Source organism: Anser cygnoides, chromosome 33 (genome assembly GCF_040182565.1).
Source record: "Anser cygnoides isolate HZ-2024a breed goose chromosome 33, Taihu_goose_T2T_genome, whole genome shotgun sequence".
Taxonomy (NCBI): Eukaryota; Metazoa; Chordata; class Aves; order Anseriformes; family Anatidae; genus Anser; species Anser cygnoides.
This window is the reverse complement of record NC_089905.1, coordinates 2513834-2540368: the sequence shown is the minus strand read 5'-3', so window position 1 is coordinate 2540368 and position 26535 is coordinate 2513834. Positions and strand designations below refer to the sequence as shown.

Sequence of the window (26535 nt, the reverse complement as noted above, 5' to 3'; positions counted from 1 at the left end):
TGGTAAGAGACAAGTGGAGGAAGCAGGATAGAGGGCTGTGAAACCCTCAGCCCTTTTATACCTGTCCCAGACAGCCTGCAGCATTGAACAGAGGTGGAAGCCCCAGATATTCATGCAATAAAGACATCACAAATCATGACACGTGTGGAAACGCGGGGCAATTTTATACCTCCCCATTAGGACACTGAGGCTCAAATGTGCCCTGGGGAAGAGGAACGTGATGGAAGGGACAGGCCGTGACAGTCACATGAAAGGCTAGGTGCTGCTGAAGCTGACCTCACAGCACCAATAAACCCCAATGAGTTCCTAATCCCCTGGGCAGATCGGGCTTCACCTACAACACCAACATAGCCACAGCTCTCTGCTTGGCCTTCAGGAGAACTGGAGAGTAAGGAGTAGCACATGTCCCACAGGGCAGGGAGAAGGACAGCGGTTAGGGATGCTCCTGAACTCCCACCCGAGTGCCTCGCAGCCCTTGCCTGTACAGGGAGATGGTGAGTGTTTGGGAGCTGCTGCAAGTGAGTGGGATGGCTTCATCCCTTCACCCAAACTTCCACCACCTCTGTTTACCAGCCCGTAAAAGGGAGGTAATGGCAGGCGTGCTGGCTGTGCACGGGATTGCAAAATGCTTCTTCAACCAATTGCCCATGACTCTTCCACATAGACAAAGTTTAGGATTAGGAAGAAATCAGGGTTTATTGGTGGTGTGAGGTCAGTTTCAGCAGTGGCTGGCTTTTCATGAAGTTATGTGTCGTGGCCTGTTCCTCCCATCGGCACCCTGTTCCCCAGAGAACGTTTGCATTTCAATGTCCCTGATGGGGAAGGATATAATTGCCCCACATCTCCAAGTGTGTCATGATTCATGCTGGCTTTATTGCCTGAAAATCTGGGACTTCAAACACCACCCCCTGCCTGATGATACAGGCTGTCTGGGACAGGTATAAAAGGGCTGAGGGCTTTGCAGCCCTCTATCCTGCTTCCTCCACTTGTCTCTAAACAGATCACCTGGTAAGTCGTGCTCTTGGAGGCTTCTCGCGGCTCTCTCCCTGACTCCATCAGTACAGCCTCTCCCCAGATCCTTGCCTAATTCTGCCTGTTCTTTGCAGTACTCCTTGCCTGCGTGGAAGATGTCCTGCTCCAGCCTGTGTGCTCCTGTGTGTGGGGTGGCCGCCCCAGTCCCAGTGGCTGACAGTGCCAATGAGCCTTGCGTGAGGCAGTGCCCCGACTCCACGGTAGTGATCCAGCCCCCGGCCACGGTGCTCACCTTGCCCGGGCCCATCCTCAGCTCCTTCCCGCAGCATGCCGTGGTCGGCTCGGCAGGAGTCCCGGGTGTTGCAGGGGGCTTTGGCGGCACTTTTGGAGGCCGTGGTGGCTTTGGGGGCTATGGAGGCCTTGGGGGTTATGGTGGCCTTTTGGGCTATGGAGGCCTTGGGGGCTATGGAGGCCTCGGAGGCTATGGGGGCTATGGAGCCTTTGGGAGCTGCGGATACGGAGTCTGGCGTCGGGGCCACAGGTACCTCAGCGGCAACTGCGGGCCTTGCTAAGCCCACCTCTGGCTCCAGCCCCTGAAGAAGGAGAGCTCTGGAGCTGCCCTGGAACTTCCCCACCTGATGTTGCCATGAAAGGCTCCCCTTTAGAATCACTGGGCTTGAGAGCTTGGAGGCCTTGTGCCTTCATGGGGCCCCTCTGTCCTTCTCCTCGCTGCTTGAGCTTCGCTTCAGGACTCAATACCCCATGATGATGCAGCTAAGCACCAGACACCTCCTGTGGCAAGGCTGCTGCTCACCAGCGCTCTGCCTTCTGCAAGGGGTCAGGGGCTGCCTTTCTGCCATCTCCCTGCTCCCCTGGACCTGAAATAAAAGCTCTGTTGCACCTCATTCTGGACCCTGTCTTTTCTGTGACCCTTCCTCCATTCGCTTCTTTCTGTGAGGTTGGGGAGCTGCCACCGGGGAGTCCTCAGGGGGCCTGCAGGCACTCCCTCACCTCCTCCCCATGCCCTGCGCAGCACGGCCATTACAAGAGGGTCGCCACAGCCTCCCCAAGGGCAAAGGCCTGGTTAGAGTCAACTGGGAGGCCACGGGACAGAGGAAGGAGGCGGAGGGCCCCCCACCAGCCTTTCCTCCAGCCCCTCGGGTTTCCCTCCTCTTCCTCCCACATCTCCATGGAGCACTTGCACGCCTTTCCCCACCACTGGCCAGAAGCTCTTCCCTGTATACACAGCTTGCCTGCTTGTAGCTGGTGGACACAGCTCTGCCCGGGTAGGACAGCAGAGCTCCACACAGCCCCATACTGCAGACATGCTGCCAGGCCATGGCTGCCCTTCCTCACACACCAGCACACAAAGCGACCTGCACGGCCAGGCCCCCAGAACACCTGGCCACAACGGCTGTGAGGAGGCACGACTGCTGCCTCCCACCACTCTGCCCTCACCCAGCATGCAGGGGATGCTATGTGAGGCAGCACCCAGTGGTTGGCTGGGGGTCCTAGCACTGGAGCCTGGGGAGTGGTGTGGATGGGCAGAAATGGAAAAGAGGTCCTCAAGCACAAGAGGAGACACACAAACTTCTGCGCAGGTGGTGGAGGAAAGCTATGGCTGCTCGGACAGTTTGCTGCTGTTTTCCCCTTCCCCTGTCTTGACAATTACGGGTGATGCATGTTTTCTTGAGCCCCCAGCAGCGACCAATGTGCTGCCCCACTGCTCTTCTTGATTTCCCTGACAAGAATCGTCTCCACGAAAGACCACTGTGCAGAGCTAGGATCACACGATCGGAAGACTTTTGGGGAAGGAAGGGGCATGAGGAGGGCACAGACACACACCTCCTACTCAAGTGCTCCGTGGATCTGGATGGCTGTGATGTGTTCATGGCTGTGAGGAGGACCTTGGGAAAGCTTGGCTGTGTCTCCTTCACCCCTTCCCAGTGCCACCAGTTGCAGCTGGGCACATGAGCACAGTCAGCGGGTGGCAGGAGCCCTGACCATGCAGTGGCCGTCTCTCTGTCTCCCCAGACCTCCACGGGTGACCATAGAAAAGGCAATATAAAGAGGTCAAACATGCTGTGGTGGCTGTGCAAGACGTCTGTTTCTCTGTCGTGTTCTCAAAGAACATTGAGATTGAAAACATTGAGAACACTGCCATTCTTCCCGCTGAGAGAAGGGAGGAGGTTCAGGGGGCTGTCCTCTACAAGACCCACTGGGGACTCTGATCTTCAGTCGTAATGCCCTGCCCCAGCAGCCCAAATGCCCCATTAGCAAAGCCAGGAGTGCAGCCAGCGGCCCAACTGCCCCGGCTCTGAGGTTTGGGGGAAGTCTGGAAGAAGAAGGATGAAGAAATACCATGGGTCGAGAATGTGGTGCAATAGAGCTTTTATTGCAAGTCCAGGGGAGCAGGAAGATGGCAGAAAGGCAGCCCCAGGGCAGAGGCAGCCCCCAACTCCTTGCAAAAGGCAGAGAGAACGCGAGCAGCAGCCAGCCACAGGAACAGGCAGTTGGCTTTGGGCTGCATCACCCTGGGGGAGCAAGTCCTGAAGTGAAACTCAATTGGGACAGGAGAAAAAGGGAGCTAGGCCCCATGAAGGCATAGGGCCTCCAAGCTCTGGAGACCAGTGATGATGAAGGGGAGCCCTTCCTGCTGGTGTCATGTTGGGACGTTCCAGGGCAGCGCTGGAGCTCTCCTTCTTCAAGGGCTGGAGGCAGAGGTGGGCTTAACAGGGCCCGCAGTTGCCGCTGAGGTACCTGTGGCCCCGACGCCAGCCGCCGTATCCACAGCTCCCAAATGCTCCATAGCCCCCGTAGCCTCCAAGGCCTCCGTAGCTCCCAATGCCGCCATAACCCAAAAGGCCACCATAACCCCCAAGGCCTCCATAGCCCCCAAAGCCACCACGGCCTCCAAAAGTGCCGCCGAAGCCCCCTGCCACACCCGGGACTCCCGCTGAGCCGACCACGGCATGCTGTGGGAAGGAGCTGAGGATGGGCCCGGGCAAGGTGAACACCGTGGCCGGGGGCTGGATCACCACGGTGGAGTCGGGGCACTGCTGCACGCAGGGCTCGTTGAAGCTGTCAGCCACTGGGACTGGGGCGGCCACCCCACACACAGGGGCACACAGGCTGGAGCAGGACATCCTTCGATTTGCAGGCAAAACTGTGAGAGAAGGCAGAGCTGGGATCAGAACATCACCACATTGCAAATACCCTGTGGCTCTCCCGTTCTTGGAGCTTGTGCCCCAGGAAATGCTCTGCATCACATCAGGCAGTCAGAGCATAAAGACAATATTCATTTGGAAAGCTAGTGTAGACCACTTACTCCCCCTGACCCTTAGGACATAAGAAAAACCACATCATCCAAAGCACATGGAAAGAGACTGAGCACCCAAAGGATACAATTGCGTTGGGAAGCTCAGAGCACCATGCCTAAAAGTTTCAATATCCATCCTTTCCAGAGCTATGAAACACTACTGTCACAACCAAGCTTATACAACACTACAAAAAGAATGGTAGAACAAACACCAATAGATGCAATTGATCAAACGATTGCTGAGGAAAAGAAGAGGCACATAAGGCATGGACTTACCCAGGTGATCTGGTAAGAGACAAGTGGAGGAAGCAGGATAGAGGGCTGTGAAACCCTCAGCCCTTTTATACCTGTCCCAGACAGCCTGCAGCATTGAACAGAGGTGGAAGCCCCAGATATTCATGCAATAAAGACATCACAAATCATGACACGTGTGGAAACGCGGGGCAATTTTATACCTCCCCATTAGGACACTGAGGCTCAAATGTGCCCTGGGGAAGAGGAACGTGATGGAAGGGACAGGCCGTGACAGTCACATGAAAGGCTAGGTGCTGCTGAAGCTGACCTCACAGCACCAATAAACCCCAATGAGTTCCTAATCCCCTGGGCAGATCGGGCTTCACCTACAACACCAACATAGCCACAGCTCTCTGCTTGGCCTTCAGGAGAACTGGAGAGTAAGGAGTAGCACATGTCCCACAGGGCAGGGAGAAGGACAGCGGTTAGGGATGCTCCTGAACTCCCACCCGAGTGCCTCGCAGCCCTTGCCTGTACAGGGAGATGGTGAGTGTTTGGGAGCTGCTGCAAGTGAGTGGGATGGCTTCATCCCTTCACCCAAACTTCCACCACCTCTGTTTACCAGCCCGTAAAAGGGAGGTAATGGCAGGCGTGCTGGCTGTGCACGGGATTGCAAAATGCTTCTTCAACCAATTGCCCATGACTCTTCCACATAGACAAAGTTTAGGATTAGGAAGAAATCAGGGTTTATTGGTGGTGTGAGGTCAGTTTCAGCAGTGGCTGGCTTTTCATGAAGTTATGTGTCGTGGCCTGTTCCTCCCATCGGCACCCTGTTCCCCAGAGAACGTTTGCATTTCAATGTCCCTGATGGGGAAGGATATAATTGCCCCACATCTCCAAGTGTGTCATGATTCATGCTGGCTTTATTGCCTGAAAATCTGGGACTTCAAACACCACCCCCTGCCTGATGATACAGGCTGTCTGGGACAGGTATAAAAGGGCTGAGGGCTTTGCAGCCCTCTATCCTGCTTCCTCCACTTGTCTCTAAACAGATCACCTGGTAAGTCGTGCTCTTGGAGGCTTCTCGCGGCTCTCTCCCTGACTCCATCAGTACAGCCTCTCCCCAGATCCTTGCCTAATTCTGCCTGTTCTTTGCAGTACTCCTTGCCTGCGTGGAAGATGTCCTGCTCCAGCCTGTGTGCTCCTGTGTGTGGGGTGGCCGCCCCAGTCCCAGTGGCTGACAGTGCCAATGAGCCTTGCGTGAGGCAGTGCCCCGACTCCACGGTAGTGATCCAGCCCCCGGCCACGGTGCTCACCTTGCCCGGGCCCATCCTCAGCTCCTTCCCGCAGCATGCCGTGGTCGGCTCGGCAGGAGTCCCGGGTGTTGCAGGGGGCTTTGGCGGCACTTTTGGAGGCCGTGGTGGCTTTGGGGGCTATGGAGGCCTTGGGGGTTATGGTGGCCTTTTGGGCTATGGAGGCCTTGGGGGCTATGGAGGCCTCGGAGGCTATGGGGGCTATGGAGCCTTTGGGAGCTGCGGATACGGAGTCTGGCGTCGGGGCCACAGGTACCTCAGCGGCAACTGCGGGCCTTGCTAAGCCCACCTCTGGCTCCAGCCCCTGAAGAAGGAGAGCTCTGGAGCTGCCCTGGAACTTCCCCACCTGATGTTGCCATGAAAGGCTCCCCTTTAGAATCACTGGGCTTGAGAGCTTGGAGGCCTTGTGCCTTCATGGGGCCCCTCTGTCCTTCTCCTCGCTGCTTGAGCTTCGCTTCAGGACTCAATACCCCATGATGATGCAGCTAAGCACCAGACACCTCCTGTGGCAAGGCTGCTGCTCACCAGCGCTCTGCCTTCTGCAAGGGGTCAGGGGCTGCCTTTCTGCCATCTCCCTGCTCCCCTGGACCTGAAATAAAAGCTCTGTTGCACCTCATTCTGGACCCTGTCTTTTCTGTGACCCTTCCTCCATTCGCTTCTTTCTGTGAGGTTGGGGAGCTGCCACCGGGGAGTCCTCAGGGGGCCTGCAGGCACTCCTTCACCTCCTCCCCATGCCCTGCGCAGCACGGCCATTACAAGAGGGTTGCCACAGCCTCCCCAAGGGCAAAGGCCTGGTTAGAGTCAACTGGGAGGCCACGGGACAGAGGAAGGAGGCGGAGGGCCCCCCACCAGCCTTTCCTCCAGCCCCTCGGGTTTCCCTCCTCTTCCTCCCACATCTCCATGGAGCACTTGCACGCCTTTCCCCACCACTGGCCAGAAGCTCTTCCCTGTATACACAGCTTGCCTGCTTGTAGCTGGTGGACACAGCTCTGCCCGGGTAGGACAGCAGTGCTCCACACAGCCCCATACTGCAGACATGCTGCCAGGCCATGGCTGCCCTTCCTCACACACCAGCACACAAAGCGACCTGCACGGCCAGGCCCCCAGAACACCTGGCCACAACGGCTGTGAGGAGGCACGACTGCTGCCTCCCACCACTCTGCCCTCACCCAGCATGCAGGGGATGCTATGTGAGGCAGCACCCAGTGGTTGGCTGGGGGTCCTAGCACTGGAGCCTGGGGAGTGGTGTGGATGGGCAGAAATGGAAAAGAGGTCCTCAAGCACAAGAGGAGACACACAAACTTCTGCGCAGGTGGTGGAGGAAAGCTGTGGCTGCTCGGACAGTTTGCTGCTGTTTTCCCCTTCCCCTGTCTTGACAATTACGGGTGATGCATGTTTTCTTGAGCCCCCAGCAGTGAACAACTTGCTGCCCGACTGCTCTTCTTGATTTCCCTGACAAGAATCGTCTCCACGAAAGACCACTGTGCAGAGCTAGGATCACACGATCGGAAGACTTTTGGGGAAGGAAGGGACATGAGGAGGGCACAGACACACACCTCCTACTCAAGTGCTCCGTGGATCTGGATGGCTGTGATGTGTTCATGGCTGTGAGGAGAACCTTGGGAAAACTTGGCTGTGTCTCCTTCACCCCTTCCCAGTGCCACCAGTTGCAGCTGGGCACATGAGCACAGTCAGCAGGTGGCAGGAGCCCTGACCATGCAGTGGCCGTCTCTCTGTCTCCCCAGACCTCCACGGGTGACCATAGAAAAGGCAATATAAAGAGGTCAAACATGCTGTGGTGGCTGTGCAAGACGTCTGTTTCTCTGTCGTGTTCTCAAAGAACACTGAGATTGAAAACATTGAGAACATTGCCATTCTTCCCGCTGAGAGAAGGGAGGAGGTTCAGGGGGCTGTCCTCTACAAGACCCACTGGGGACTCTGATCTTCAGTCGTAATGCCCTGCCCCAGCGGCCCAAATGCCCCATTAGCAAAGCCAGGAGTGCAGCCAGCGGCCCAACTGCCCCGGCTCTGAGGTTTGGGGGAAGTCTGGAAGAAGAAGGATGAAGAAATACCATGGGTCGAGAATGTGGTGCAATAGAGCTTTTATTGCAAGTCCAAGGGAGCAGGAAGATGGCAGAAAGGCAGCCCCAGGGCAGAGGCAGCCCCCAACTCCTTGCAAAAGGCAGAGAGAACGCGAGCAGCAGCCAGCCACAGGAACAGGCAGTTGGCTTTGGGCTGCATCACCCTGGGGGAGCAAGTCCTGAAGTGAAACTCAATTGGGACAGGAGAAAAAGGGAGCTAGGCCCCATGAAGGCATAGGGCCTCCAAGCTCTGGAGACCAGTGATGATGAAGGGGAGCCCTTCCTGCTGGTGTCATGTTGGGACGTTCCAGGGCAGCCCTGGAGCTCTCCTTCTTCAAGGGCTGGAGGCAGAGGTGGGCTTAACAGGGCCCGCAGTTGCCGCTGAGGTACCTGTGGCCCCGACGCCAGCCGCCGTATCCACAGCTCCCAAATGCTCCATAGCCCCCGTAGCCTCCAAGGCCTCCATAGCTCCCAATGCCGCCATAACCCAAAAGGCCACCATAACCCCCAAGGCCTCCATAGCCCCCAAAGCCACCACGGCCTCCAAAAGTGCCGCCGAAGCCCCCTGCCACACCCGGGACTCCCGCTGAGCCGACCACGGCATGCTGTGGGAAGGAGCTGAGGATGGGCCCGGGCAAGGTGAACACCGTGGCCGGGGGCTGGATCACCACGGTGGAGTCGGGGCACTGCTGCATGCAGGGCTCGTTGAAGCTGTCAGCCACTGGGACTGGGGCGGCCACTCCGCACACAGGGGCACACAGGCTGGAGCAGGACATCCTTCGATTTGCAGGCAAAACTGTGAGAGAAGGCAGAGCTGGGATCAGAACATCACCACATTGCAAATACCCTGTGGCTCTCCCGTTCTTGGAGCTTGTGCCCCAGGAAATGCTCTGCATCACATCAGGCAGTCAGAGCATAAAGACAATATTCATTTGGAAAGCTAGTGTAGACCACTTACTCCCCCTGACCCTTAGGACATAAGAAAAACCACATCATCCAAAGCACATGGAAAGAGACTGAGCACCCAAAGGATACAATTGCGTTGGGAAGCTCAGAGCACCATGCCTAAAAGTTTCAATATCCATCCTTTCCAGAGCTATGAAACACTACTGTCACAACCAAGCTTATACAACACTACAAAAAGAATGGTAGAACAAACACCAATAGATGCAATTGATCAAACGATTGCTGAGGAAAAGAAGAGGCACATAAGGCATGGACTTACCCAGGTGATCTGGTAAGAGACAAGTGGAGGAAGCAGGATAGAGGGCTGTGAAACCCTCAGCCCTTTTATACCTGTCCCAGACAGCCTGCAGCATTGAACAGAGGTGGAAGCCCCAGATATTCATGCAATAAAGACATCACAAATCATGACACGTGTGGAAACGCGGGGCAATTTTATACCTCCCCATTAGGACACTGAGGCTCAAATGTGCCCTGGGGAAGAGGAACGTGATGGAAGGGACAGGCCGTGACAGTCACATGAAAGGCTAGGTGCTGCTGAAGCTGACCTCACAGCACCAATAAACCCCAATGAGTTCCTAATCCCCTGGGCAGATCGGGCTTCACCTACAACACCAACATAGCCACAGCTCTCTGCTTGGCCTTCAGGAGAACTGGAGAGTAAGGAGTAGCACATGTCCCACAGGGCAGGGAGAAGGACAACGGTTAGGGATGCTCCTGAACTCCCACCCGAGTGCCTCGCAGCCCTTGCCTGTACAGGGAGATGGTGAGTGTTTGGGAGCTGCTGCAAGTGAGTGGGATGGCTTCATCCCTTCACCCAAACTTCCACCACCTCTGTTTACCAGCCCGTAAAAGGGAGGTAATGGTAGGCGTGCTGGCTGTGCACGGGATTGCAAAATGCTTCTTCAACCAATTGCCCATGACTCTTCCACATAGACAAAGTTTAGGATTAGGAAGAAATCAGGGTTTATTGGTGGTGTGAGGTCAGTTTCAGCAGTGGCTGGCTTTTCATGAAGTTATGTGTCGTGGCCTGTTCCTCCCATCGGCACCCTGTTCCCCAGAGAACGTTTGCATTTCAATGTCCCTGATGGGGAAGGATATAATTGCCCCACATCTCCAAGTGTGTCATGATTCATGCTGGCTTTATTGCCTGAAAATCTGGGACTTCAAACACCACCCCCTGCCTGATGATACAGGCTGTCTGGGACAGGTATAAAAGGGCTGAGGGCTTTGCAGCCCTCTATCCTGCTTCCTCCACTTGTCTCTAAACAGATCACCTGGTAAGTCGTGCTCTTGGAGGCTTCTCGCGGCTCTCTCCCTGACTCCATCAGTACAGCCTCTCCCCAGACCCTTACCTAATTCTGCCTGTTCTTTGCAGTACTCCTTGCCTGCGTGGAAGATGTCCTGCTCCAGCCTGTGTGCTCCTGTGTGTGGGGTGGCCGCCCCAGTCCCAGTGGCTGACAGTGCCAATGAGCCTTGCGTGAGGCAGTGCCCCGACTCCACGGTAGTGATCCAGCCCCCGGCCACGGTGCTCACCTTGCCCGGGCCCATCCTCAGCTCCTTCCCGCAGCATGCCGTGGTCGGCTCGGCAGGAGTCCCGGGTGTGGCAGGGGGCTTTGGCGGCACTTTTGGAGGCCGTGGTGGCTTTGGGGGCTATGGAGGCCTTGGGGGTTATGGTGGCCTTTTGGGCTATGGAGGCCTTGGGGGCTATGGAGGCCTCGGAGGCTATGGGGGCTATGGAGCCTTTGGGAGCTGCGGATACGGAGGCTGGCGTCGGGGCCACAGGTACCTCAGCGGCAACTGCGGGCCCTGCTAAGCCCACCTCTGGCTCCAGCCCCTGAAGAAGGAGAGCTCTGGAGCTGCCCTGGAACTTCCCCACCTGATGTTGCCATGAAAGGCTCCCCTTTAGAATCACTGGGCTTGAGAGCTTGGAGGCCTTGTGCCTTCATGGGGCCCCTCTGTCCTTCTCCTCGCTGCTTGAGCTTCGCTTCAGGACTCAATACCCCATGATGATGCAGCTAAGCACCAGACACCTCCTGTGGCAAGGCTGCTGCTCACCAGCGCTCTGCCTTCTGCAAGGAGTCAGGGGCTGCCTTTCTGCCATCTCCCTGCTCCCCTGGACCTGAAATAAAAGCTCTGTTGCACCTCATTCTGGACCCTGTCTTTTCTGTGACCCTTCCTCCATTCGCTTCTTTCTGTGAGGTTGGGGAGCTGCCACCGGGGAGTCCTCAGGGGGCCTGCAGGCACTCCCTCACCTCCTCCCCATGCCCTGCGCAGCACGGCCATTACAAGAGGGTCGCCACAGCCTCCCCAAGGGCAAAGGCCTGGTTAGAGTCAACTGGGAGGCCACGGGACAGAGGAAGGAGGCGGAGGGCCCCCCACCAGCCTTTCCTCCAGCCCCTCGGGTTTCCCTCCTCTTCCTCCCACATCTCCATGGAGCACTTGCACGCCTTTCCCCACCACTGGGCCAGAAGCTCTTCCCTGTATACACAGCTTGCCTGCTTGTAGCTGGTGGACACAGCTCTGCCCGGGTAGGACAGCAGTGCTCCACACAGCCCCATACTGCAGACATGCTGCCAGGCCATGGCTGCCCTTCCTCACACACCAGCACACAAAGCGACCTGCACGGCCAGGCCCCCAGAACACCTGGCCACAACGGCTGTGAGGAGGCACGACTGCTGCCTCCCACCACTCTGCCCTCACCCAGCATGCAGGGGATGCTATGTGAGGCAGCACCCAGTGGTTGGCTGGGGGTCCTAGCACTGGAGCCTGGGGAGTGGTGTGGATGGGCAGAAATGGAAAAGAGGTCCTCAAGCACAAGAGGAGACACACAAACTTCTGCGCAGGTGGTGGAGGAAAGCTGTGGCTGCTCGGACAGTTTGCTGCTGTTTTCCCCTTCCCCTGTCTTGACAATTACGGGTGATGCATGTTTTCTTGAGCCCCCAGCAGCGACCAGTGTGCTGCCCGACTGCTCTTCTTGATTTCCCTGACAAGAATCGTCTCCACGAAAGACCACTGTGCAGAGCTAGGATCACACGATCGGAAGACTTTTGGGGAAGGAAGGGGCATGAGGAGGGCACAGACACACACCTCCTACTCAAGTGCTCCGTGGATCTGGATGGCTGTGATGTGTTCATGGCTGTGAGGAGGACCTTGGGAAAGCTTGGCTGTGTCTCCTTCACCCCTTCCCAGTGCCACCAGTTGCAGCTGGGCACATGAGCACAGTCAGCGGGTGGCAGGAGCCCTGACCATGCAGTGGCCGTCTCTCTGTCTCCCCAGACCTCCACGGGTGACCATAGAAAAGGCAATATAAAGAGGTCAAACATGCTGTGGTGGCTGTGCAAGACGTCTGTTTCTCTGTCGTGTTCTCAAAGAACATTGAGATTGAAAACATTGAGAACACTGCCATTCTTCCCGCTGAGAGAAGGGAGGAGGTTCAGGGGGCTGTCCTCTACAAGACCCACTGGGGACTCTGATCTTCAGTCGTAATGCCCTGCCCCAGCAGCCCAAATGCCCCATTAGCAAAGCCAGGAGTGCAGCCAGCGGCCCAACTGCCCCGGCTCTGAGGTTTGGGGGAAGTCTGGAAGAAGAAGGATGAAGAAATACCATGGGTCGAGAATGTGGTGCAATAGAGCTTTTATTGCAAGTCCAGGGGAGCAGGAAGATGGCAGAAAGGCAGCCCCAGGGCAGAGGCAGCCCCCAACTCCTTGCAAAAGGCAGAGAGAACGCGAGCAGCAGCCAGCCACAGGAACAGGCAGTTGGCTTTGGGCTGCATCACCCTGGGGGAGCAAGTCCTGAAGTGAAACTCAATTGGGACAGGAGAAAAAGGGAGCTAGGCCCCATGAAGGCATAGGGCCTCCAAGCTCTGGAGACCAGTGATGATGAAGGGGAGCCCTTCCTGCTGGTGTCATGTTGGGACGTTCCAGGGCAGCGCTGGAGCTCTCCTTCTTCAAGGGCTGGAGGCAGAGGTGGGCTTAACAGGGCCCGCAGTTGCCGCTGAGGTACCTGTGGCCCCGACGCCAGCCGCCGTATCCACAGCTCCCAAATGCTCCATAGCCCCCATAGCCTCCAAGGCCTCCGTAGCTCCCAATGCCGCCATAACCCAAAAGGCCACCATAACCCCCAAGGCCTCCATAGCCCCCAAAGCCACCACGGCCTCCAAAAGTGCCGCCGAAGCCCCCTGCCACACCCGGGACTCCCGCTGAGCCGACCACGGCATGCTGTGGGAAGGAGCTGAGGATGGGCCCGGGCAAGGTGAACACCGTGGCCGGGGGCTGGATCACCACGGTGGAGTCGGGGCACTGCTGCACGCAGGGCTCGTTGAAGCTGTCAGCCACTGGGACTGGGGCGGCCACCCCACACACAGGGGCACACAGGCTGGAGCAGGACATCCTTCGATTTGCAGGCAAAACTGTGAGAGAAGGCAGAGCTGGGATCAGAACATCACCACATTGCAAATACCCTGTGGCTCTCCCGTTCTTGGAGCTTGTGCCCCAGGAAATGCTCTGCATCACATCAGGCAGTCAGAGCATAAAGACAATATTCATTTGGAAAGCTAGTGTAGACCACTTACTCCCCCTGACCCTTAGGACATAAGAAAAACCACATCATCCAAAGCACATGGAAAGAGACTGAGCACCCAAAGGATACAATTGCGTTGGGAAGCTCAGAGCACCATGCCTAAAAGTTTCAATATCCATCCTTTCCAGAGCTATGAAACACTACTGTCACAACCAAGCTTATACAACACTACAAAAAGAATGGTAGAACAAACACCAATAGATGCAATTGATCAAACGATTGCTGAGGAAAAGAAGAGGCACATAAGGCATGGACTTACCCAGGTGATCTGGTAAGAGACAAGTGGAGGAAGCAGGATAGAGGGCTGTGAAACCCTCAGCCCTTTTATACCTGTCCCAGACAGCCTGCAGCATTGAACAGAGGTGGAAGCCCCAGATATTCATGCAATAAAGACATCACAAATCATGACACGTGTGGAAACGCGGGGCAATTTTATACCTCCCCATTAGGACACTGAGGCTCAAATGTGCCCTGGGGAAGAGGAACGTGATGGAAGGGACAGGCCGTGACAGTCACATGAAAGGCTAGGTGCTGCTGAAGCTGACCTCACAGCACCAATAAACCCCAATGAGTTCCTAATCCCCTGGGCAGATCGGGCTTCACCTACAACACCAACATAGCCACAGCTCTCTGCTTGGCCTTCAGGAGAACTGGAGAGTAAGGAGTAGCACATGTCCCACAGGGCAGGGAGAAGGACAGCGGTTAGGGATGCTCCTGAACTCCCACCCGAGTGCCTCGCAGCCCTTGCCTGTACAGGGAGATGGTGAGTGTTTGGGAGCTGCTGCAAGTGAGTGGGATGGCTTCATCCCTTCACCCAAACTTCCACCACCTCTGTTTACCAGCCCGTAAAAGGGAGGTAATGGCAGGCGTGCTGGCTGTGCACGGGATTGCAAAATGCTTCTTCAACCAATTGCCCATGACTCTTCCACATAGACAAAGTTTAGGATTAGGAAGAAATCAGGGTTTATTGGTGGTGTGAGGTCAGTTTCAGCAGTGGCTGGCTTTTCATGAAGTTATGTGTCGTGGCCTGTTCCTCCCATCGGCACCCTGTTCCCCAGAGAACGTTTGCATTTCAATGTCCCTGATGGGGAAGGATATAATTGCCCCACATCTCCAAGTGTGTCATGATTCATGCTGGCTTTATTGCCTGAAAATCTGGGACTTCAAACACCACCCCCTGCCTGATGATACAGGCTGTCTGGGACAGGTATAAAAGGGCTGAGGGCTTTGCAGCCCTCTATCCTGCTTCCTCCACTTGTCTCTAAACAGATCACCTGGTAAGTCGTGCTCTTGGAGGCTTCTCGCGGCTCTCTCCCTGACTCCATCAGTACAGCCTCTCCCCAGATCCTTGCCTAATTCTGCCTGTTCTTTGCAGTACTCCTTGCCTGCGTGGAAGATGTCCTGCTCCAGCCTGTGTGCTCCTGTGTGTGGGGTGGCCGCCCCAGTCCCAGTGGCTGACAGTGCCAATGAGCCTTGCGTGAGGCAGTGCCCCGACTCCACGGTAGTGATCCAGCCCCCGGCCACGGTGCTCACCTTGCCCGGGCCCATCCTCAGCTCCTTCCCGCAGCATGCCGTGGTCGGCTCGGCAGGAGTCCCGGGTGTTGCAGGGGGCTTTGGCGGCACTTTTGGAGGCCGTGGTGGCTTTGGGGGCTATGGAGGCCTTGGGGGTTATGGTGGCCTTTTGGGCTATGGAGGCCTTGGGGGCTATGGAGGCCTCGGAGGCTATGGGGGCTATGGAGCCTTTGGGAGCTGCGGATACGGAGGCTGGCGTCGGGGCCACAGGTACCTCAGCGGCAACTGCGGGCCCTGCTAAGCCCACCTCTGGCTCCAGCCCCTGAAGAAGGAGAGCTCTGGAGCTGCCCTGGAACTTCCCCACCTGATGTTGCCATGAAAGGCTCCCCTTTAGAATCACTGGGCTTGAGAGCTTGGAGGCCTTGTGCCTTCATGGGGCCCCTCTGTCCTTCTCCTCGCTGCTTGAGCTTCGCTTCAGGACTCAATACCCCATGATGATGCAGCTAAGCACCAGACACCTCCTGTGGCAAGGCTGCTGCTCACCAGCGCTCTGCCTTCTGCAAGGGGTCAGGGGCTGCCTTTCTGCCATCTCCCTGCTCCCCTGGACCTGAAATAAAAGCTCTGTTGCACCTCATTCTGGACCCTGTCTTTTCTGTGACCCTTCCTCCATTCGCTTCTTTCTGTGAGGTTGGGGAGCTGCCACCGGGGAGTCCTCAGGGGGCCTGCAGGCACTCCTTCACCTCCTCCCCATGCCCTGCGCAGCACGGCCATTACAAGAGGGTTGCCACAGCCTCCCCAAGGGCAAAGGCCTGGTTAGAGTCAACTGGGAGGCCACGGGACAGAGGAAGGAGGCGGAGGGCCCCCCACCAGCCTTTCCTCCAGCCCCTCGGGTTTCCCTCCTCTTCCTCCCACATCTCCATGGAGCACTTGCACGCCTTTCCCCACCACTGGGCCAGAAGCTCTTCCCTGTATACGCAGCTTGCCTGCTTGTAGCTGGTGGACACAGCTCTGCCCGGGTAGGACAGCAGTGCTCCACACAGCCCCATACTGCAGACATGCTGCCAGGCCATGGCTGGCCTTCCTCACACACCAGCACACAAAGCGACCTGCACGGCCAGGCCCCCAGAACACCTGGCCACAACAGCTGTGAGGAGGCACGACTGCTGCCTCCCACCACTCTGCCCTCACCCAGCATGCAGGGGATGCTATGTGAGGCAGGCAGCACCCAGTGGTTGGCTGGGGGTCCTAGCACTGGAGCCTGGGGAGTGGTGTGGATGGGCAGAAATGGAAAAGAGGTCCTCAAGCACAAGAGGAGACACACAAACTTCTGCGCAGGTGGTGGAGGAAAGCTGTGGCTGCTCGGACAGTTTGCTGCTGTTTTCCCCTTCCCCTGTCTTGACAATTACGGGTGAAGCATGTTTTCTTGAGCCCCCAGCAGCGACCAATGTGCTGCCCCACTGCTCTTCTTGATTTCCCTGACAAGAATCGTCTCCACGAAAGACCACTGTGCAGAGCTAGGATCACACGATCGGAAGACTTTTGGGGAAGGAAGGGACATGAGGAGGGCACAGACACACACCTCCTACTCAAGTGCTCCGTGGATCTGGATGGCTGTGATGTGTTCATGGCTGTGAGGAGAACCTTGGGAAAACTTGGCTGTGTCTCCTTCACCCCTTCCCAGTGCCACCAGTTGCAGCTGGGCACATGAGCACAGTCAGCGGGTGGCAGGAGCCCTGACCATGCAGTGGCCGTCTCTCTGTCTCCCCAGACCTCCACGGGTGACCATAGAAAAGGCAATATAAAGAGGTCAAACATGCTGTGGTGGCTGTGCAAGACGTCTGTTTCTCTGTCGTGTTCTCAAAGAACATTGAGATTGAAAACATTGAGAACACTGCCATTCTTCCCGCTGAGAGAAGGGAGGAGGTTCAGGGGGCTGTCCTCTACAAGACCCACTGGGGACTCTGATCTTCAGTCGTAATGCCCTGCCCCAGCGGCCCAAAGGCCCCATTAGCAACCCAGGAGTGCAGCCAGCGGCCCAACTGCCCCGGCTCTGAGGTTTGGGGGAAGTCTGGAAGAAGAAGGATGAAGAAATACCATGGGTCGAGAATGTGGTGCAATAGAGCTTTTATTGCAAGTCCAGGGGAGCAGGAAGATGGCAGAAAGGCAGCCCCAGGGCAGAGGCAGCCCCCAACTCCTTGCAAAAGGCAGAGAGAACGCGAGCAGCAGCCAGCCACAGGAACAGGCAGTTGGCTTTGGGCTACATCACCCTGGGGGAGCAAGTCCTGAAGTGAAACTCAATTGGGACAGGAGAAAAAGGGAGCTAGGCCCCATGAAGGCATAGGGCCTCCAAGCTCTGGAGACCAGTGATGATGAAGGGGAGCCCTTCCTGCTGGTGTCATGTTGGGACGTTCCAGGGCAGCCCTGGAGCTCTCCTTCTTCAAGGGCTGGAGGCAGAGGTGGGCTTAACAGGGCCCGCAGTTGCCGCTGAGGTACCTGTGGCCCCGACGCCAGCCGCCGTATCCACAGCTCCCAAATGCTCCATAGCCCCCATAGCCTCCAAGGCCTCCGTAGCTCCCAATGCCGCCATAACCCAAAAGGCCACCATAACCCCCAAGGCCTCCATAGCTCCCAAAGCCACCACGGCCTCCAAAAGTGCCGCCGAAGCCCCCTGCCACACCCGGGACTCCCGCTGAGCCGACCACGGCATGCTGTGGGAAGGAGCTGAGGATGGGCCCGGGCAAGGTGAACACCGTGGCCGGGGGCTGGATCACCACGGTGGAGTCGGGGCACTGCTGCACGCAGGGCTCGTTGAAGCTGTCAGCCACTGGGACTGGGGCGGCCACCCCGCACACAGGGGCACACAGGCTGGAGCAGGACATCCTTCGATTTGCAGGCAAAACTGTGAGAGAAGGCAGAGCTGGGATCAGAACATCACCACATTGCAAATACCCTGTGGCTCTCCCGTTCTTGGAGCTTGTGCCCCAGGAAATGCTCTGCATCACATCAGGCAGTCAGAGCATAAAGACAATATTCATTTGGAAAGCTAGTGTAGACCGCTTACTCCCCCTGACCCTTAGGACATAAGAAAAACCACATCATCCAAAGCACATGGAAAGAGACTGAGCACCCAAAGGATACAATTGCGTTGGGAAGCTCAGAGCACCATGCCTAAAAGTTTCAATATCCATCCTTTCCAGAGCTATGAAACACTACTGTCACAACCAAGCTTATACAACACTACAAAAAGAATGGTAGAACAAACACCAATAGATGCAATTGATCAAACGATTGCTGAGGAAAAGAAGAGGCACATAAGGCATGGACTTACCCAGGTGATCTGGTAAGAGACAAGTGGAGGAAGCAGGATAGCGGGCTGTGAAACCCTCAGCCCTTTTATACCTGTCCCAGACAGCCTGCAGCATTGAACAGAGGTGGAAGCCCCAGATATTCATGCAATAAAGACATCACAAATCATGACACGTGTGGAAACGCGGGGCAATTTTATCCCTCCCCATTGAGGACACTGAGGCTCAAATGTGCCCTGGGGAAGAGGAACGTGATGGAAGGGACAGGCCGTGACAGTCACATGAAAGGCTAGGTGCTGCTGAAGCTGACCTCACAGCACCAATAAACCCCAATGAGTTCCTAATCCCCTGGGCAGATCGGGCTTCACCTACAACACCAACATAGCCACAGCTCTCTGCTTGGCCTTCAGGAGAACTGGAGAGTAAGGAGTAGCACATGTCCCACAGGGCAGGGAGAAGGACAGCGGTTAGGGATGCTCCTGAACTCCCACCCGAGTGCCTCGCAGCCCTTGCCTGTACAGGGAGATGGTGAGTGTTTGGGAGCTGCTGCAAGTGAGTGGGATGACTTCATCCCTTCACCCAAACTTCCACCACCTCTGTTTACCAGCCCGTAAAAGGGAGGTAATGGCAGGCGTGCTGGCTGTGCACGGGATTGCAAAATGCTTCTTCAACCAATTGCCCATGACTCTTCCACATAGACAAAGTTTAGGATTAGGAAGAAATCAGGGTTTATTGGTGGTGTGAGGTCAGTTTCAGCAGTGGCTGGCTTTTCATGAAGTTATGTGTCGTGGCCTGTTCCTCCCATCGGCACCCTGTTCCCCAGAGAACGTTTGCATTTCAATGTCCCTGATGGGGAAGGATATAATTGCCCCACATCTCCAAGTGTGTCATGATTCATGCTGGCTTTATTGCCTGAAAATCTGGGACTTCAAACACCACCCCCTGCCTGATGATACAGGCTGTCTGGGACAGGTATAAAAGGGCTGAGGGCTTTGCAGCCCTCTATCCTGCTTCCTCCACTTGTCTCTAAACAGATCACCTGGTAAGTCGTGCTCTTGGAGGCTTCTCGCGGCTCTCTCCCTGACTCCATCAGTACAGCCTCTCCCCAGATCCTTGCCTAACTCTGCCTGCACTTTGCAGTACTCCTTGCCTGCGTGGAAGATGTCCTGCTCCAGCCTGTGTGCTCCTGTGTGTGGGGTGGCCGCCCCAGTCCCAGTGGCTGACAGTGCCAATGAGCCTTGCGTGAGGCAGTGCCCCGACTCCACGGTAGTGATCCAGCCCCCGGCCACGGTGCTCACCTTGCCCGGGCCCATCCTCAGCTCCTTCCCGCAGCATGCCGTGGTCGGCTCGGCAGGAGTCCCGGGTGTTGCAGGGGGCTTTGGCGGCACTTTTGGAGGCCGTGGTGGCTTTGGGGGCTATGGAGGCCTTGGGGGTTATGGTGGCCTTTTGGGCTATGGAGGCCTTGGGGGCTATGGAGGCCTCGGAGGCTATGGGGGCTATGGAGCCTTTGGGAGCTGCGGATACGGAGGCTGGCGTCGGGGCCACAGGTACCTCAGCGGCAACTGCGGGCCCTGCTAAGCCCACCTCTGGCTCCAGCCCCTGAAGAAGGAGAGCTCTGGAGCTGCCCTGGAACTTCCCCACCTGATGTTGCCATGAAAGGCTCCCCTTTAGAATCACTGGGCTTGAGAGCTTGGAGGCCTTGTGCCTTCATGGGGCCCCTCTGTCCTTCTCCTCGCTGCTTGAGCTTCGCTTCAGGACTCAATACCCCATGATGATGCAGCTAAGCACCAGACACCTCCTGTGGCAAGGCTGCTGCTCACCAGCGCTCTGCCTTCTGCAAGGGGTCAGGGGCTGCCTTTCTGCCATCTCCCTGCTCCCCTGGACCTGAAATAAAAGCTCTGTTGCACCTCATTCTGGACCCTGTCTTTTCTGTGACCCTTCCTCCATTCGCTTCTTTCTGTGAGGTTGGGGAGCTGCCACCGGGGAGTCCTCAGGGGGCCTGCAGGCACTCCCTCACCTCCTCCCCATGCCCTGCGCAGCATGGCCATTACAAGAGGGTTGCCACAGCCTCCCCAAGGGCAAAGGCCTGGTTAGAGTCAACTGGGAGGCCACGGGACAGAGGAAGGAGGCGGAGGGCCCCCCACCAGCCTTTCCTCCAGCCCCTCGGGTTTCCCTCCTCTTCCTCCCACATCTCCATGGAGCACTTGCACGCCTTTCCCCACCACTGGGCCAGAAGCTCTTCCCTGTATACGCAGCTTGCCTGCTTGTAGCTGGTGGACACAGCTCTGCCCGGGTAGGACAGCAGTGCTCCACACAGCCCCATACTGCAGACATGCTGCCAGGCCATGGCTGCCCTTCCTCACACACCAGCACACCAAGCGACCTGCACGGCCAGGCCCCCAGAACACCTGGCCACAACGGCTGTGAGGAGGCACGACTGCTGCCTCCCACCACTCTGCCCTCACCCAGCATGCAGGGGATGCTATGTGAGGCAGCACCCAGTGGTTGGCTGGGGGTCCTAGCACTGGAGCCTGGGGAGTGGTGTGGATGGGCAGAAATGGAAAAGAGGTCCTCAAGCACAAGAGGAGACACACAAACTTCTGCGCAGGTGGTGGAGGAAAGCTGTGGCTGCTCGGACAGTTTGCTGCTGTTTTCCCCTTCCCCTGTCTTGACAATTACGGGTGAAGCATGTTTTCTTGAGCCCCCAGCAGCGACCAATGTGCTGCCCCACTGCTCTTCTTGATTTCCCTGACAAAAATCGTCTCCACGAAAGACCACTGTGCAGAGCTAGGATCACACGATCGGAAGACTTTTGGGGAAGGAAGGGACATGAGGAGGGCACAGACACACACCTCCTACTCAAGTGCTCCGTGGATCTGGATGGCTGTGATGTGTTCATGGCTGTGAGGAGAACCTTGGGAAAACTTGGCTGTGTCTCCTTCACCCCTTCCCAGTGCCACCAGTTGCAGCTGGGCACATGAGCACAGTCAGCAGGTGGCAGGAGCCCTGACCATGCAGTGGCCGTCTCCCTGTCTCCCCAGACCTCCACGGGTGACCATAGAAAAGGCAATATAAAGAGGTCAAACATGCTGTGGTGGCTGTGCAAGACGTCTGTTTCTCTGTCGTGTTCTCAAAGAACACTGAGATTGAAAACATTGAGAACATTGCCATTCTTCCCGCTGAGAGAAGGGAGGAGGTTCAGGGGGCTGTCCTCTACAAGACCCACTGGGGACTCTGATCTTCAGTCGTAATGCCCTGCCCCAGCGGCCCAAAGGCTCCATTAGCAAAGCCAGGAGTGCAGCCAGCGGCCCAACTGCCCCGGCTCTGAGGTTTGGGGGAAGTCTGGAAGAAGAAGGATGAAGAAATACCATGGGTCGAGAATGTGGTGCAATAGAGCTTTTATTGCAAGTCCAGGGGAGCAGGAAGATGGCAGAAAGGCAGCCCCTGTCCAGGAGCATCCACCAACTCCTTGGAAAAAGCACAGAGGATGGAACCAGAAATGACACCACAGGAACAGGAGGAAGGTGCTGGGTTGCGTATCACGGGGCAGCAAGTCCTGAAGAGAATCTCAAGCGGGGCAGGTAAAAGTCAGAGTTGCGCCCCATGCAGGCACGAGGCCCCCAAGCTCTGGAGGCCAGTGATGATGAAGGGGTGCCCTTCCTGCTGGTGTCATGGCGGGACATACCAGGGCAGCTCTGGAGCTCTCCTTTGTCAGAGGTTGGAGCCAGAGGTGGGCTTAGCAGGGCCCGCAGTTGCCACTGAGGTACCTGTGGCCCCGACGCCAGCCGCCATATCCGCAGCTGCCAAATGCTCCATAGCCCCCATAGCCTCCAAGGCCTCCATAGCCACCAAGGCCTCCGTAACCCCCAAGGCCTCCATAGCCCAAAAGGCCGCCATAGCCCCCAAGGCCTCCATAGCTCCCAAAGCCACCACGGCCTCCAAAAGTGCCGCCGAAGCCCCCTGCCACACCCGGGACTCCTGCCGAGCCGACCACGGCATGCTGCGGGAAGGAGCTGAGGATGGGCCCGGGCAAGGTGAGCACCGTGGCCGGGGGCTGGATCACCACGGTGGAGTCAGGGCACTGCTGCACGCAGGGCTCGTTGAAGCTGTCAGCCACTGGGGCCGGGGCGGCTACCCCGCACACAGGAGCACACAGGCTGGAGCAGGACATCTTCCACGCAGGCAAGGAGTACTGCAAAGCGCAGGCAGAGTTAGGCAAGGATCTGGGGAGAGGCTGTACTGATGGAGGCAGGGAGAGAGCCCCGAGAAGCCTCCAAGAGCACGACTTACCAGGTGATCTGTTTAGAGACAAGTGGAGGAAGCAGGATAGAGGGCTGCGAAGCCCTCAGCCCTTTTATACCTGTCCCAGACAGCCTGCAACATCAGGCAGGGGGCGGTGGTGGAAGCCTCAGATATTCATGCAATAAAGCCAGCACAAATCATGACACACTTGGAGACGTGGAGCAATTATATCCCTCCCCATCAGGGACACTGTGGCTCAAACTTGCCCTGGGGAGCAGGGAGGTGATGGGAGTGACAAACCATGCCATTCAACTACATCAAAGGCCAGACACTGCTGAAGCTGACCTGAAACACCAATAAACCCTGATTTTTCCCTAATCCCAAACGTTCTCTATGTGGAAGAGTCACAGGCAATTGGCGGAAGATGTGCTTTGCAACCCCGTGCACAGCCAGCACGCCTGCCATTACCTCCCTTTTATGGGCTGGTAAACAGAGGTGGTGGAAGTTTGGGTAAAGGGATGAAGCCATCCTAACCACTTGCAAAAGCTCCCAAACATTCACCATCACCCTGTACAGGCAAGGACTGCAAGGCACTCAGGTGGGAGTTTAGGAGCATCCCTAACCATTGCTCTTTTCCCTGCCCCATGGGACATGTGCTACTCCTTGCTCTCCAATTCACCTGAAGGCCAAGCAAAGAGCTGTGGCTGTGTTGGCATTGTGGGTGAAGCCCAATCCGCCTGGGGGATTAGGAATTCATTGGGGTTTATTGGTGCCGTGAGGTCAGCTTCAGTAGCAGCTGGCCTTTCAAGACGTTATGTGTCACAGCTTGTTCCTCCCATCACATCCCTGTTCCCCTGCGCATGTTTGAGCCTCAGTGTCCCTGAAGGGGAAGGAATATAATTGCTCCACGTCTCCACGTGTGTCATGAAGGGTTTCAGTTTTATTGCATGAATATCTGGGGCTTCCAACTCTGTTCAATGCCGCAGGCTGTCTGAGACAGATATAAAAGGGCTGAGGGCTTTGCAGCCCTCTATCCTGCTTCCTCCACTTGTCTCTAAACAGATCACCTGGGTAAGTCGTGCTCTTGGAGGTTTCTCGGGGCTCTCTCCCTACCTCCATCAGTTCAGCCTCTCCCCAGATCCTTGCCTAATTCTGCCTGCCCTTTGCAGTACTCCTTGCCTGCGTGGAAGATGTCCTGCTCCAGCTTGTGTGCCCCTGTGTGTGGGGTGGCCGCCCCGGCCCCAGTGGCTGACAGTGCCAACGAGCCCTGCGTGCGGCAGTGCCCCGACTCCACCGTGGTGATCCAGCCCCCGGCCACGGTGCTCACCTTGCCCGGGCCCATCCTCAGCTCCTTCCCGCAGCATGCCGTGGTCGGCTCGGCCGGAGTCCCGGGTGTGGCAGGGGGCTTCGGCGGCACTTTTGGAGGCCGTGGTGGCTTTGGGGGCTATGGAGGCCTTGGGGGCTATGGCGGCCTTTTGGGCTATGGAGGCCTTGGTGGTTATGGAGGCCTTGGGGGCTATGGAGGCCTTGGAGGCTATGGGGGCTATGGAGCCTTTGGGAGCTGTGGATACGGAGGCTGGCGCCGGGGCCTCAGGTACCTCAGTGGCAGCTGTGGGCCCTGCTAAGCCCACCACTGGCTCCAGCCCCTGACGAAGGAGAGCTTCAGAGCTGCCCCGGAATGTCATAACATGACACCATCAGGAAGGCTCCCCTTTATCATCGCTGGTCTCCAGAGCATGGAGGCCTAATGCCTGCATGGGGCCCACCTCTGTCCTTCTCCTCCCTGCTTGAGCTTCTCTACAGGACTTGCTGCCCCATGACGATGCAGCCAAGCAACGGACGCCTCCTGTGGCATTGTGGCTGCTCACCAACGCTCTGCCTTCTGCAAGGAGTCATTGGCTGCCTTTCTGCCATCTCCCTGCTCCCCTGGACCTGAAATAAAAACTCTGTTGCACCTCATTCTGGACCCTGTCTTTTCTGTGACCCTTCCTCCGTTTGCTTCTTGCTGTAAGGCTAGGGAGCTGCCACCGCGGAGTCCTCAGGGGCCCCGTATGCACTCCCTCACCTCCTCCAAAAGCCCTGCGCATCACGGCCATTACAAGAGGGTTGCCACAGCCTCCCCAAGGGCAAAGGCCTGGTTAGAGTCAGCTGGGAGGCCACGGGACAGAGGAAGGAGGCGGAGGTCCACCCACCAGCCTTTCCTCCAGCCCCTCGGGTTTCCCTCCTCTTCCTCCCACATCTCCATGGAGCACTTGCATGCCTTTCCCCATCCCTGGGCCAGAAGCTCTCCCCTGATGAAGGAGGGCTCTAGAGCTTCCATGGAACATCCCTACCTGATGTTGCCAGGAAGGGCTCCTCTTCAGCATCCCTGGGCTTCAGAGCCTGGAGGTTTCGTGCCTGCATGGGGCCCATCTCTGTCTTTGTCCTTCCTGCTTGAGCTTTTTTTCAGGACTTGCTGCCCCATGATGACACTGCCCAGCACCATACGCCTGTTCCTGTGGCATTGCTGATGCTCACCTCTTCTCTTGTTTATGCAAGGAGTCGGGCCTGCCCCTGGCCAGGGGCTACCCTTCTGCTGTCTCCATGCTCCCTTGGAACTGAAATAAAATCTCTGTTGCACCACATTTTCGACCCCATTTTTTGCATGTTCCTACCTCCATTCACTTCTTGCTGTGAGGCCAGGGAGCTGCCACCGGAGCATTTTCAGGGGCCCTGCAGGCGTTCCCTCAACTCCTCCAAATGCCCTGCACAGCACGGCCATTATAAGACGGTCAGCACAGCCTCCCTAAGGGCATAGGCCTGGTTAGAGCCAAGTGGAAGGCCACGGGACAGAGGAAGGAGGCGGAGGTCCTCCGACCAGCCTTTCCTCCAGCCCCTCGGGTTTCCCTCCTCTTCCTCCCACATCTCCATGGAGCACTTGCACGCCTTTCCCCACCACTGGGCCAGAAGCTCTTCCCTGTATACACAGCTTGCCTGCTTGTAGCTGGTGGACACAGCTCTGCCCGGGTAGGACAGCAGTGCTCCACACAGCCCCATACTGCAGACATGCTGCCAGGCCATGGCTGCCCTTCCTCACACACCAGCACACCAAGCGACCTGCACGGCCAGGCCCCCAGAACACCTGGCCACAACAGCTGTGAGGAGGCACGACTGCTGCCTCCCACCCCTCTGCCCTCACCCAGCATGCAGGGGATGCTATGTGAGGCAGCACCCAGTGGTTGGCTGGGGGTCCTAGCACTGGAGCCTGGGGAGTGGTGTGGATGGGCAGAAATGGAAAAGAGGTCCTCAAGCACAAGAGGAGACACACAAACTTCTGCGCAGGTGGTGGAGGAAAGCTGTGGCTGCTCGGACAGTTTGCTGCTGTTTTCCCCTTCCCCTGTCTTGACAATTACGGGTGATGCATGTTCTCCTGAGCCCCCAGCAGTGAACAACTTGCTGCCCGACTGCTCTTCTTGATTTCCCTAGCAGGAACCGTCTCCAAGAAAGACCACTGTGCAGAGCCAGGATCACACAATCACGAGATGTTTGGGAAAGGAAGGGACATGAGGAGGGTACAGACACCCACCTCCTACTCAAGGCCTTTGTGCCCCCTGGCTCTGGATGGCTGCAATGGGTACATGATGTGAGGGGAACCTTGGGCAGACTTGGCTGTGTCTCCTTCACCCCTTCCCAGTGCCACCAGTTGCAGCTGGGCACATGAGCACAGTCAGCAGGTGGCAGGAGCCCTGACCATGCAGTGGCCGTCTCTCTGTCTCCCCAGACCTCCACGGGTGACCATAGAAAAGGCAATATAAAGAGGTCAAACATGCTGTGGTGGCTGTGCAAGACGTCTGTTTCTCTGTCGTGTTCTCAAAGAACATTGAGATTGAAAACATTGAGAACATTGCCATTCTTCCCGCTGAGAGAAGGGAGGAGGTTCAGGGGGCTGTCCTCTACAAGACCCACTGGGGACTCTGATCTTCAGTCGTAATGCCCTGCCCCAGCGGCCCAAAGGCCCCTTTAGCAAAGCCAGG

The 26535-nt window shown here is 57.0% G+C and overlaps 11 protein-coding genes across 11 annotated transcripts; 6 read left to right on the top strand and 5 right to left on the bottom strand.

Annotated features, from left to right (window-relative positions):
• The first annotated feature begins 1127 nt into the window (after positions 1 to 1127).
• Positions 1128 to 1544, top strand: LOC136788208 (claw keratin-like). Its single transcript, XM_066986338.1, has one exon. It carries the CDS (start codon positions 1128 to 1130, stop codon positions 1542 to 1544), a length of 417 nt encoding a protein of 138 aa, XP_066842439.1.
• A 1899-nt stretch (positions 1545 to 3443) lies between these two features.
• Positions 3444 to 4118, bottom strand: LOC136788066 (claw keratin-like). Its single transcript, XM_066985850.1, has one exon. It carries the CDS (start codon positions 4116 to 4118, stop codon positions 3702 to 3704), a length of 417 nt encoding a protein of 138 aa, XP_066841951.1. The 3' UTR covers positions 3444 to 3701.
• Positions 4119 to 5704: 1586 nt separating this feature from the next.
• LOC136788210 (claw keratin-like) lies at positions 5705 to 6121 on the top strand. Its single transcript, XM_066986356.1, has one exon. The coding sequence runs from the start codon at positions 5705 to 5707 to the stop codon at positions 6119 to 6121; it is 417 nt and encodes a 138-aa protein (XP_066842457.1).
• A 1926-nt stretch (positions 6122 to 8047) lies between these two features.
• Positions 8048 to 8695, bottom strand: LOC136788099 (claw keratin-like). Its single transcript, XM_066985996.1, has one exon. It carries the CDS (start codon positions 8693 to 8695, stop codon positions 8279 to 8281), a length of 417 nt encoding a protein of 138 aa, XP_066842097.1. The 3' UTR covers positions 8048 to 8278.
• Positions 8696 to 10281: 1586 nt separating this feature from the next.
• On the top strand, positions 10282 to 11031 carry LOC136788190 (claw keratin-like). The gene has a single exon (XM_066986276.1). The coding sequence runs from the start codon at positions 10282 to 10284 to the stop codon at positions 10696 to 10698; it is 417 nt and encodes a 138-aa protein (XP_066842377.1). The 3' UTR covers positions 10699 to 11031.
• A 1723-nt stretch (positions 11032 to 12754) lies between these two features.
• LOC136788065 (claw keratin-like) lies at positions 12755 to 13273 on the bottom strand. Its single transcript, XM_066985849.1, has one exon. It carries the CDS (start codon positions 13271 to 13273, stop codon positions 12857 to 12859), a length of 417 nt encoding a protein of 138 aa, XP_066841950.1. The 3' UTR covers positions 12755 to 12856.
• Positions 13274 to 14848: 1575 nt separating this feature from the next.
• LOC136788191 (claw keratin-like) lies at positions 14849 to 15552 on the top strand. The gene has a single exon (XM_066986277.1). It carries the CDS (start codon positions 14860 to 14862, stop codon positions 15274 to 15276), a length of 417 nt encoding a protein of 138 aa, XP_066842378.1. The 5' UTR covers positions 14849 to 14859; the 3' UTR covers positions 15277 to 15552.
• A 1885-nt stretch (positions 15553 to 17437) lies between these two features.
• On the bottom strand, positions 17438 to 17854 carry LOC136788078 (claw keratin-like). Its single transcript, XM_066985875.1, has one exon. The coding sequence runs from the start codon at positions 17852 to 17854 to the stop codon at positions 17438 to 17440; it is 417 nt and encodes a 138-aa protein (XP_066841976.1).
• A 1576-nt stretch (positions 17855 to 19430) lies between these two features.
• On the top strand, positions 19431 to 20134 carry LOC136788189 (claw keratin-like). Its single transcript, XM_066986275.1, has one exon. It carries the CDS (start codon positions 19442 to 19444, stop codon positions 19856 to 19858), a length of 417 nt encoding a protein of 138 aa, XP_066842376.1. The 5' UTR covers positions 19431 to 19441; the 3' UTR covers positions 19859 to 20134.
• A 1527-nt stretch (positions 20135 to 21661) lies between these two features.
• On the bottom strand, positions 21662 to 22602 carry LOC136788150 (claw keratin-like). The gene is made up of 2 exons (XM_066986146.1): positions 22571 to 22602; positions 21662 to 22472 (listed from the first exon to the last, which is right to left on the bottom strand). The coding sequence occupies exon 2, from the start codon at positions 22449 to 22451 to the stop codon at positions 22017 to 22019; it is 435 nt and encodes a 144-aa protein (XP_066842247.1). The 5' UTR covers positions 22452 to 22472; positions 22571 to 22602; the 3' UTR covers positions 21662 to 22016.
• An 860-nt stretch (positions 22603 to 23462) lies between these two features.
• On the top strand, positions 23463 to 24397 carry LOC136788132 (claw keratin-like). Its single transcript, XM_066986115.1, has 2 exons — positions 23463 to 23593; positions 23692 to 24397. Exon 2 carries the CDS (start codon positions 23713 to 23715, stop codon positions 24145 to 24147), a length of 435 nt encoding a protein of 144 aa, XP_066842216.1. The 5' UTR covers positions 23463 to 23593; positions 23692 to 23712; the 3' UTR covers positions 24148 to 24397.
• Positions 24398 to 26535: the final 2138 nt, after the last annotated feature.

Bases quoted from the DNA above. Each gene is read 5' to 3' on its own strand.
- LOC136788066 (XM_066985850.1), bottom strand. From the start codon at position 4,118: ATGTCCTGCTCCAGCCTGTGTGCCCCTGTGTGTGGGGTGGCCGCCCCA.
- LOC136788150 (XM_066986146.1), bottom strand. From the start codon at position 22,451: ATGTCCTGCTCCAGCCTGTGTGCTCCTGTGTGCGGGGTAGCCGCCCCG.
- LOC136788078 (XM_066985875.1), bottom strand. From the start codon at position 17,854: ATGTCCTGCTCCAGCCTGTGTGCCCCTGTGTGCGGGGTGGCCGCCCCA.
- LOC136788065 (XM_066985849.1), bottom strand. From the start codon at position 13,273: ATGTCCTGCTCCAGCCTGTGTGCCCCTGTGTGTGGGGTGGCCGCCCCA.
- LOC136788099 (XM_066985996.1), bottom strand. From the start codon at position 8,695: ATGTCCTGCTCCAGCCTGTGTGCCCCTGTGTGCGGAGTGGCCGCCCCA.
- LOC136788132 (XM_066986115.1), top strand. From the start codon at position 23,713: ATGTCCTGCTCCAGCTTGTGTGCCCCTGTGTGTGGGGTGGCCGCCCCG.
- LOC136788210 (XM_066986356.1), top strand. From the start codon at position 5,705: ATGTCCTGCTCCAGCCTGTGTGCTCCTGTGTGTGGGGTGGCCGCCCCA.
- LOC136788189 (XM_066986275.1), top strand. From the start codon at position 19,442: ATGTCCTGCTCCAGCCTGTGTGCTCCTGTGTGTGGGGTGGCCGCCCCA.
- LOC136788190 (XM_066986276.1), top strand. From the start codon at position 10,282: ATGTCCTGCTCCAGCCTGTGTGCTCCTGTGTGTGGGGTGGCCGCCCCA.
- LOC136788191 (XM_066986277.1), top strand. From the start codon at position 14,860: ATGTCCTGCTCCAGCCTGTGTGCTCCTGTGTGTGGGGTGGCCGCCCCA.
- LOC136788208 (XM_066986338.1), top strand. From the start codon at position 1,128: ATGTCCTGCTCCAGCCTGTGTGCTCCTGTGTGTGGGGTGGCCGCCCCA.